Below are 10,790 nucleotides of genomic sequence, written 5' to 3'. Positions count from 1 at the left end.
AGTTTTGGGGCTTATTGATAGGGGGATAGGGGTTAGTGATAACGGATAGGGATTTAGGACAGAGTTAGCGGACAGCGAAAGGGAATAGGAGGCTAGAGTTGGAGGATAGTGATAGGGGCGATAGGGGATAGTGATAGGGGTTCGCATCAGGGTCAAGGGCGAGTGTTAGGGGTGAGATGTCACGTTGAGGCTCATGCCATTTGATGCTCACTCAATCTCCCCCCCTCCACAAACCCCTCCCCCCCCCCTCTACAGGGGCACTTACCGGAGCACGCAGCACAAGAGGAGGAAGTAGTGCGGCACGCTGGCCTGGTTGCGCAGGCCGGGCGTGCCGTCGCAGCGCAGGCAGGCGAGGAAGGCGCCCAGGCGCCCGGCGTCGCCCTCGGGGCCCTGCGTCGCCCACAGCTCGAGGGGCGGCGGGCACGGGCGGCGGGCACCGGCGGCGGGCAGCGCCAGTGGCGGCACCAGGTCCCAGGGGCGCGGGCACCCGTTCGGCCTCCACTCCCTGATGCGCGCCGCGCAGCCTGCGTGCCACCAAGAGCCGCCGTGCGCCACGAAGCGGCGGTGATGTCACCACGACGCTTGTGCCAGGCTATGTGGAGGAGGCTCGTGAAGGACGCTACTGGGCAGTTGGAGGCAGTCGCCCTTCCAACAACAGCAGAGGGCAGAGCAGCGACGCTCCCAACAACGAACCGAGTGCCGGGCGGCTAGAACACAGTAAGTTAACACAGTAGGCCATCTCAGTCAACCCATGGCACCTGCTGGATCTATCCCGTGACCTCCTGCCAGCAGGCGTTCGACACTACATGTGGCCTTAAAGTGCACACAGGGCAACCACCACCACCACCATCACCCGTGCCTCCACATAGACAACGCACCCCTCCTTCACACACCCATCCCTCCACATAAAAGACAAAAATCTTCATTTGCGTTACGTAGTTTAGCGACGGACTAGGACCCATATCTAACAGAGAGGGGATCTTTGCCAATGAACATCTGGCAGTTCACCAGCATTGGTTCAAGTGAGCCTGGCTCTGCTGATGACACGATGAATGTTGAAACCGGCCAATCGTAGTTTCTATGTACAGATTGAATCGACCCTGCTAAAATGCTGCTCAACTCCTAGAAGGCCGTGTGCCTGATGAGACGTGTAAAAAAAGTACTCGGCTCTTGTATGTGGAGGTACAGGTACGAGATGGAGTTGTGCACTGTCCGCTTAGTTATTTTGCTCGGCTATTTCTCCACCTGCATGCTGCCCCGGCTGCCCCGGCTCGCCCGGCTGCCCGCTGACGTGGTAGTGGAGCAGCACGGCGTACACGTGCTGCCGGGCGGTGCGGTAGAGGCTCGCGGCCGACGGCAGTCCCCCGGGGCCGCCCTCCCCCTCCTCCGTCACCTCTGCCGGCAGCCACACCTCTCCCTGCACGCGGGGGCCCACCCACCAGCCCGCCCGCCCATGGTGCCGGGGCAGGAGGGGGGGAAAGATTCGGAGGATCACACAGAGATCGTTCATCAAGCGAGTGCGTGTGGGTACGGGCGCCAGCGTTGTTACGGCGAGGGGCGGTCGCCACGCGGGAAGGCACCGCTCTTTCAAAGACATAGGCCAAGGTGGTAGCTTCGCGACGTTGCTGCCGTATAAGTTACGCGATGTTGCGGTGCCATTTTTCATATTTGGTAAAATTTGGACCAAGCAACGGCCCACGGGAACGTTGACATCAGACTGTGCAGCAGACGGTGCGTAGTTTACGGATAACGTTCCTGCAGCGATAACCAGGGCGACCTGCTGGATTCGAACCGCGGACATATATTTCCGCTGGGCCGCGTCACCGCCCGTGATGGCCGTACAGACTCTCACCACAGACAAAGATCCCCGTATAACAGATTGCTGTGACAAGTGCTGTTCGCGAGCATCTACGAAGGCTGGCACGGCACACGAGGGATTGGGTAGCCAGCACCACGCCCGGCCACTTTTGTCTCCCTTGTGGCAATATTCACGCATTGCAACAGGAACGCATTTATGGCCGAGTGGACCTAGGCGAGGCCCAGGACCGGTTCAGATAATAGTCACTGGTGTTAGCCATGAGCAGGAATCGAACTCTGGTCGCCCAGGTTCGTAGCGCAACGCGCTACACTACTATGCACACAAACACGCGCGCACCATGCCGACGACGTGGAGCAGGAAGGGGTGAATCTCTCCCCGGCGGTGGAGCCACTCCACCTCCTGTACGAGCTCGGCGGGCGCCAGCCGCTCCACTGGCTGCCCCGCCGCCGCCGCCGCCCCGTCACCGGGGGGTGCCCACTCGCCGCTGCGGGCCCCGCCCCCGTCGTTGTGGAACGCGGCCCGGCCGGCGTCATAGTAGCGGAGAGACGCGCACAGCAGGTGCAGCTGCTGTGCGCGCTGAGGGAGGCAGCGGGAGAGAAGACTTGCAGCAAAAGATAAAGATGCCCCCGTGTAGCCTTAACAGACTTTTGGGGCAAGTGCTACTAGCGAGTATCAGAACCTATGAGGGTCGGTACAACACACGAGGTGTTTGGCCAGCACCACGAACGACCGCCTTTGTCTCCCCAGTGGCGATGTTAACGCACCGCTCCTAGGCACTCATTTGAGGCTGAATCAACCGAGGGGAAGCCCAATACCGGTCCAGATAATCGTCACCGGTGTTGGCCACGAGCAGGAATCAAACTCGCGTCGCTGCGTCTGAAGTGCAGCGCGCTAACCGTTGCGCCACAGTTCCCCTGATGAGAAACGGCACTTGCTCACATGCTCGGAGAGAGACAATTGTGGCATTATCCACGTGGTTAACGTGGCGCTAGCGGTTCGACTCTAGCAGGTCGCCCTGGTTATCACGATGGCGAGATGTTAACTACCGCGTCTGGTATACAGGAGGCCGTGGGTTCGATCCAGACCTTGATGCCGAAATATTTTGGAGTTTTCATGTTCTCCTCATGGTTGTGTGGATTTTTTTCTAGGTTCTCCGGTTTACCCTCCACATTAAGAAACATGCATTGAGTATTTGGCTGCTGTAAATTTCTACTTGATAAGCCACTTCGCTGAGCTATCATTTGTGGCCGTATCGATAAAAAAAAAATAACTGTATAGCTCAGTGGACCTTACCTGGTAAAATAAAAATAGTTTCTCACTGCCGTAATAACTGTAAAACCATGATGCGCTGTCTGCTCCACAGTGGCTGATAATGACTCAAATGGGATTACACCAGCCCTTCCTGTGAGACGACACAACGGCCTAACTCACTTCGAACGATGTCACGGGAAATTTTAACATCCACTCAGGGTGAAGCAGATGGCGCGTATTCTACTACCACAGTTTGTACACACATCGCAGTCATTGCCAGGGTAGCCCGCCGGGTTCGAACCACAAACGCTGGAAACCTGGCGGACCACTTTGCCGGGTTCCCAAACTTCAGCGCTCGGCCCCAACCATGACTCGCCTCTCGCCACGTGCACTAACCCCTCCACGTCCACCAAACCCCCCCCCCTCCCCTTCCGATCACACGTGGTTTCATTTAGGGCCCAGGTTCGGTTACCTTGGAGTGGTCCTGAAAGACTCGCTTGGCGATCGCCTGCAGGTCGGACAGATCGGGCAGACTCCTCACAAATGCAGCCACCGCCAGGACGACGTCTCTCGGCAGCGGCTGTAAAGGTTTAGGGAACGATGACCACGAGTGCGTGTGGCGTTCAAAGCGATCGCAATGCAAAGATGGCGCAGTGTTGGCAACGGATCGAGCGCTGGCAGAGAAACAAGGCTGGGTTTGTTCTGTGGAAAAAGGTAGCAGCTCTACGGTGAAGGCTCACAAAGATTCCCCACAAAAAAAAATTATTTTTATTTTTGATTTTACCAGGTAAGGGCCACTGAGCTACATAACTTTTTTTCAGAAGCGACCTCACCACAAGTGAAAACTCAACAAAGTGGCTCATGATGTGGAAATGTAGAGCAGCCAAACACTCTGAAGGCACGTTTCAAAATTTGGAGGGAAAAACCGGATGACCTGGAGAAAAATCCACACGACCATGAGGAGAACATGTCAACTCCAAATATTACAAGATTGATCTGTGTCGTACGCGACGACTACTCTGGCATGCGTTTGAACGGAGTTATTGATGCATAAGTCAGGACCTTTTCATTAGAGAAGGCCGTAGGCACCAGATGCTTGTGAAAAGCAGCCAAGGCTTCTGCTGACAGGATGTGGTTGCCTATGAACAAAAACAACACAATTAACCTTTGGTTTCAAAGTTTTTTAGTTTTTCATGATACCCCACATTATTTAGTTTGCTATTGGTGGCGTCACAAGCAGAATCCATTCAGAATTCTCGTACAGCACCAATATTATAATAGGAATAAAGCAAGCGTTGTTTACGATATAATGTAAACGATCGTATGTTACACATGCAACTTACAGACACGCGTCGTTGCCCACAATTGCCGTGCACGCTGCATATGCCTCATACGAGCAACCCAGTGAGTGAGCGTAGCTTAGGGGAGTGTAGCCTCGGGGAGCGCGTGTGGCCTAGAGAGCGTGGCCTAGGGGAAGGTAGTCTAGGTGAGTGAGCGTGGCCAAGGGCAGCCGACATGCCCCAGTGCCCTCTTTAGAGGCAGCGCGATGCAATTGTAACGCGAGGTGGGAAAATGAGGCAAGGCAGCAAACCGGTACGGACCGAAAACCACCACTCCCATAGACAAAGGTACGGACCGAAAACCACCACTCCCATAGACAAAGGTACGGACCGAAAACCACCACCCCCATAGACAAAGATACGGACCGAAAACCACCACTCCCATAGACAAAGATACGGAACGATTAGCCATCACTGCCGTAGACAAAGATACGGAACGATGAGCCACCACTCCCATAGACAAAGATACAGAACGATTAGCCACCACTCCCATATAGACAAGGATACGGAACGATTAGCCATTGCTGCCGAAGACAAAGACACGGAACGATTAGCCATCACTCCCGTAGACAAAGATACAGAACGATGAGCCATTGCTGCCGTAGCCGAGGGTACGGACCGATGAGCCATCGGGTACGGACCGATGAGCGAGGCGAAAAGCGGCACGCGCTCCTGCCCGAGGTCCAGGATGGCGCCGAGCGACCGGCGGAACTCGCGCGCCACCGCGGGGCAGCTGCCAGCGTGGGCCAAGCGCAGCGAAGCCGTCGAGAGGAGGCGTGGCGGCCCGAACGCCAGGTAGTCCCCGTGCTGTGCCAGCACGGCGGAGCACCGGCTCGCGCAGCACTCGCGCGCCACGGCGAGCCGGTGGTCCCTCACGCTCTGAGACACCTTGCGCACGCGTTCACCGGGGGGGCCGCAGTTACAAACGTCGCTGTGTTCGTTAAGGGAGCTGTGTCGTGGACCCTCCTCCACCCGACCCAAGCGAACAGAGGAGAGGGGTGTGTGTGCGACACAGATTGAACATTTTATTCACGCGACATGATGCTCAAATATCATATTGGTGGAGGAGGGGGGGGTTTGAAGGAGGATGTTTTTCATTTCAGTGGCGACACCAGATAAGCGATGCGAAAGCATTACGGACAGCAGCAGGGTGCATAACAAGAACATCAATGAGGATAATTTCAGACAAGCAGGATATAAACAGTTTTGGTCATGTACATATGTATGTTTAACTTATTCTGAATCATACGTAGCCGACTGCGCTAATCGGAGGTGCGTGATGACAAAACGAGACGGGATGTTTTGTCTGGGAAAATTCGGGGTACAGGAATCCCTCGCCAACCGCGGACTTGCCAACCACGGTTTCATGCGGTTTATTATTTGTATACCAATTTATCCACCGCAGCCTGGAAATTTGAGTATCCACTGGTAAACACGGTGCTAGGGAAGTCAAATGACGTACAACAGCATGACGTCATTGCATTGCGCGACGTCATTGTTGCAAATTGTGTGGGGCCGTGGGTCTCCGTGTCACGGCGACACCCTGGTATAAAGAGGCAAGTCGGTTAAGCTATGATCAGTCTCACCGTGGCCATGGTTCTCCTAACCCCCGATTTCCCATAGGCGCTGTACCAAACGCGGATTTCCCTACCGCGGCATTGTCCAGGAGCCTAACCCCCATGCGGTTGGCGAGGAATTGCTGTATTTGTTACGCCCACCTCTTCGCTGTGGCCACAATTTTATGTGTTCCGAAATTCTGCTTCTGCAGTTTCAATTGAATGTTTGTTTGAGCAAAAAAAATCCTGTTTAGCTAGTTACCCAGCTAGTTTCGGGGTGTGGGGGTGGCGGCATGGGGGGTAGAGGGGGGAGATCCCAAAAACCTCTGTATCCCAGACGGACCCAGAGATGCAGACAAAAATATACAAAAAAATTACCATAACCTTTTAAAATAAATGTTTTTTTGTTTGGGCTGATGTATGTCGCGGAGGGACTTTGTTGATTGGGCCCATGGGGTAGGTAAGTAACGTGGAGTAGGAAAGTAACGTCGGCCCCAACATAAGTATGTGGTTCGATAAAAATAAATCCCCAACTTTCGATTTAAAGCTTTCGTGACTGCAGGGATTCATCTTCTTGGTTCTTTCGGTAAAGTCACGTAGAAGGGAAATAATAAAATTTTAAAAATTCAACATTAAATATTATTTTATTACGTTTAATTTGTATTATTTAAATTGTATTATTTTATAATTTTCCTTCCTACATGACTTTACCGAAAGAACTAACAAGATAAATCCTCAACTATCGACCCATATGGCAGATTTACCTCATAACAAAGTTGTGTTTTGGGTTAGTAAGGTTCGTCACGTCAACGAAACGTGCCAATCGCTCACGACGTCAGCACACCGGTGTGTGTTGGAGAGGAAACCCACTACGACAGGGGTCGGGAACCTTTTTGACTGGGAGAGCCATAAAAGCCAAATATTTCTAAATATATTGCATTGAGAGCCATATAGTATTTTTAACGTATAATAAATTAAATGTCTTACTTTTAATGCGACTTCTGGTCACAGGACCCGTGACCCGAGAAATTTTATCTTCAAAACTAATTTATGTTCACTTTAAATTGACACAGTATTATTAAGCAATATCACAAGTATTTTAAAATCAGTTCCAAACCGATTTTATTTTTTTATTATTATTGTTTTTCAACTCAAAATTGTCTGGGAGCCATATGCCGTCACCGGAAGAGCAATATATGGCTCGCGAGCAATATATGGCTCGCGAGCAATATATGGCTCGCGAGCAATATATGGCTCGCGAGCAATATATGGCTCGCGAGCAATATATGGCTCGCGAGCAATATATGGCTCGCGAGCAATATATGGCTCGCGAGCAATATATGGCTCGCGAGCAATATATGGCTCGCGAGCAATATATGGCTCGCGAGCAATATATGGCTCGCGAGCAATATATGGCTCGCGAGCCATAGGTTCCCGACCGCTGCACTACGACATTTACGATTTGAGTGCCTTGACGTTTCGCTGGTGACGACTACAACTACAACAACCAGCAACAGCAGCTGCATCAGGTCTGAACCGAGTAAAAGGTAATTTCATCACCGTGAGCCTATCGAAGAGGGATTATGTAGCCATCATATGCGTTGCAATGGATTATGTTGATGCGAGAACACGCAGTACCTATTATTAGTTTTGTTAGTTAATAAACAGTGGCATGCGTTTCGTGTTAAGTTTGTTGTGATCTTCCCTGCACCTCTTAGCACGGTTGGCTTCGTACGGTGCGAAAGAAGTTCTACATACGTGCAATGTTAATGTGAGAATGTGCAGTCCACATTACTGGTGGGATTAGTCACCAGTTATTCAACATAGGAGAACGCGAGTAGGCATGCAACTAAACGGTGTTGTTATGACTTAATCACACGCTTCAAGGCCAGCACTGAGCGATCAGGACTGTTAAAATCATTTGTTTATTTCTCTCAATTGAAATATTAACACATTAGTCCTTGCCAGTTATAATTAGTTTTCCACAAAACATCAACCTTATAAACTCCTAATTTTTTTTAAAGCTTCGATAACACGTAAACAACGCGATTTATTTGAAACATTTCCCGCGCAAATCACCGTGGATTGCGAGGGGCCCCGCCCCCTCCGTGCCCACACAAGCCCCGCCCCTTCGTAATCAGAAGCCCCGCCCCCTTCGTACTCACAGAGGCCCCGCCCTCTTCGTACACACACAAGCCCCGCCCCCTCCGTGCCCACACAAGCCCCGCCCCTTCGTAATCAGAAGCCCCGCCCCCTTCGTACTCACAGAGGCCCCGCCCCCTTCGTACACACACAAGCCCCGCCCCCTCCGTGCCCACACAAGCCCCGCCCCTTCGTAATCAGAAGCCCCGCCCCCTTCGTACTCACAGAGGCCCCGCCCTCTTCGTACACACACAAGCCCCGCCCCCTCCGTGCCCACACAAGCCCCGCCCCTTCGTAATCAGAAGCCCCGCCCCCTTCGTACTCACAGAGGCCCCGCCCCCTTCGTACACACACAAGCCCCGCCCCCTCCGTGCCCACACAAGCCCCGCCCCCTTCGTACTCAGAAGTCCCGCCCCTTCGTAATCAGAAGCCCCGCCCCCTTCGTACTCGCAGAGGCCCCGCCCCCTTCGTACACAGAAGCCCCGCCCCCTTCGTACTCGCAGAGGCCCCGCCCCCTTCTTACTCACAAGTCCCCTTCGTACTCACAGAGGCCCTGCCCCCTTCGTACTCAGAAGCCCCGCCCCCTTTATACACACAAGCCCCGCCCCCTTCGTACTCGCAGAGGCCCCGCCCCCTTCTTACTCACAAGTCCCCTTCGTACTCACAGAGGCCCCGCCCCCTTCGTACTCACAAGTCACCTTCGTACTCAGAGGCCCCGCCCCCTTCGTACTCACAAGCCACGCCCCCTTCGTGCTCACAGAGGCCCCGCCCCCTTCGTGCTCACAGAGGCCCCGCCCCCTTCGTACTCACAGAGGCCCCGCCCCTTCGTGCTCACAGAGGCCCCGCCCCCTTGGTGCTCACACAAGCCCCGCCCCCTTCGTACTCGCAGAGGCCCCGCCCCCTTCTTACTCACAAGTCCCCTTCGTACTCACAGAGGCCCCGCCCCCTTCGTACTCACAAGTCACCTTCGTACTCAGAGGCCCCGCCCCCTTCGTACTCACAAGCCACGCCCCCTTCGTGCTCACAGAGGCCCCGCCCCCTTCGTACTCACAGAGGCCCCGCCCCCTTCGTGCTCACAGAGGCCCCGCCCCCTTGGTGCTCACACAAGCCCCGCCCCCTTCGTACTCGCAGAGGCCCCGCCCCCTTCTTACTCACAAGTCCCCTTCGTACTCAGAGGCCCCGCCCCCTTCGTACTCACAAGTCACCTTCGTACTCAGAGGCCCCGCCCCCTTCGTACTCACAAGCCACGCCCCCTTCGTGCTCACAGAGGCCCCGCCCCCTTCGTACTCACAGAGGCCCCGCGGAGAGCGGCGGCGAGACGCACCGAGTCCCTGAGGCCGGCGGGCGCCGTCACGAGCCACTGGGCGCGCCCAGCACAAGCGGGGAGGCCCCACCGCTCCTCGCCACTGCCCGGCAGCAGCCCCCACCGCCGTCGGCCCCGCAGCAGGCTCGGTGACCCACACGACTTGCCGCTACCCCCGTCGAAGACGAAGCGGAGCGGGCAAGTCGCGCACACGGCACCCACGTTCACCTCAAGCTGGCGCCACTGTCCGCCGCACAGCCAGTCTTGCTCAGCCTCGCGCTGCTGCAGCTGCCGCCGCTGGTCGTGGTGCAAAAAATAAAGGCGGTCGAGCAGGGAATCCGCCGCGTCCACGCACAGGGTGGACGCGGCGGGGTTCCGCTTCGAGCCCTTGGCCAGGCCGCTGAGGCGAATGTACGGGCATTTCTCTTTGGAGTCGAGGTACCACACGTGGCGGCTCAGCCACTCCCACTCCATGAAGTCGTAGTAAGCGAGGCTCTCTGCTCGCACTACGATGGCGACGATTGTTCGATAAATCCCGCGGGGCCGCGCCGCGTGGGCAGCGTTGGGGCCTTCACCACGCGGCTTCTGAGGAGCCACGCGGGAGAATTTCCCGCCAAAAGTAAACAGCCCCTCCCCGACTCCCGCGTTGTCTCGCCCCGCCCTCTGAAATGGCAGCCCCGCCCATTCCCACGATAGCCCCGCCCATTCCCACGATAGCCCGTCCCACTCGACCGGTAGCCCCGCCCATTCCCGCTATAGCCCCGCCCACTCGACCGATAGCCCCGTCCATTCCCGCTATAGTCCCGCCCACTCGACCGGTAGCCCCGCCCATTCCCGCTATAGCCCCGCCTACTCGATCGGTAGCCCCGCCCATTCCCACAATAGCCCCGCCCACTCGATCGGTAGCCCCGCCCATTCTCACTATAGCCCCGCCTACTCGACCGGTAGCCCTGCCTGCAGCAGCGTTGATGCAGAACCTGGCGAACCGGGTTCGATTCCCGCTCACGGCCAACACCGGTGACGATTATCTGAACCGGTCCTGGACCTCCCCCAGGTCGACTCGGCCTCAAATAAATACTTGGCGCGGTGTGTAAACATCGCCACCGGGAGACAAAGGCGGCCGGGCGTGGGGTTGGCCACCCACCCCCTCGTGTGCCGTGCCGGCCTTCATAGGTGCTCGCTAACAGCACTTGCCCCTACAGTCTGTTAAGGCTACACGGGGGATCTTTGTCCAACTGTGGGCCGGTTTCGCTCACGGTAGGGACTCATCAAGTAGCCAATGCTCACTACTGCAGAGTCCGCATCTTGTTCGGCTCATGCCAAACAAATGATCAACTCAACCCGATAAACCTCGATTATAAATGATCAACTCTGTAATG

At 55.4% G+C, this 10,790-nt stretch overlaps 1 protein-coding gene across 6 annotated transcripts in view; it reads right to left on the bottom strand.

The window, feature by feature from the left end:
• LOC133356265 (constitutive coactivator of PPAR-gamma-like protein 1) overlaps positions 1-10,000 on the bottom strand; it is a 16,315-nt gene extending 6,315 nt beyond the window's left edge. For 4 of the 6 annotated variants that reach the window (XM_061573680.1, XM_061573681.1, XM_061573683.1 and 1 more), the window contains exons 1-7: positions 9,400-10,000; positions 5,052-5,298; positions 4,133-4,209; positions 3,543-3,650; positions 2,156-2,395; positions 1,246-1,417; positions 266-524 (exon numbers count right to left, since the gene is read on the bottom strand). In XM_061573680.1, coding sequence (XP_061429664.1) covers positions 266-524; positions 1,246-1,417; positions 2,156-2,395; positions 3,543-3,650; positions 4,133-4,209; positions 5,052-5,298; positions 9,400-9,885 — 1,589 coding nt within the window. In that variant the 5' untranslated portion in view covers positions 9,886-10,000. The remainder of the gene's footprint in view (positions 1-265; positions 525-1,245; positions 1,418-2,155; positions 2,396-3,542; positions 3,651-4,132; positions 4,210-5,051; positions 5,299-9,399) is intronic. The other 2 variants (XM_061573684.1, XM_061573685.1) reach the window with 2 other exon arrangements.
• Positions 10,001-10,790: the final 790 nt, after the last annotated feature.

The sequence above is a fragment of the Lethenteron reissneri genome, chromosome 53 (assembly GCF_015708825.2).
Source record: "Lethenteron reissneri isolate LAM-NWPU_2019-01 chromosome 53, ASM1570882v1, whole genome shotgun sequence".
Lineage (NCBI taxonomy): Eukaryota > Metazoa > Chordata > Hyperoartia > Petromyzontiformes > Petromyzontidae > Lethenteron > Lethenteron reissneri.
This window is presented reverse-complemented; position numbering and strand designations above follow the sequence as displayed.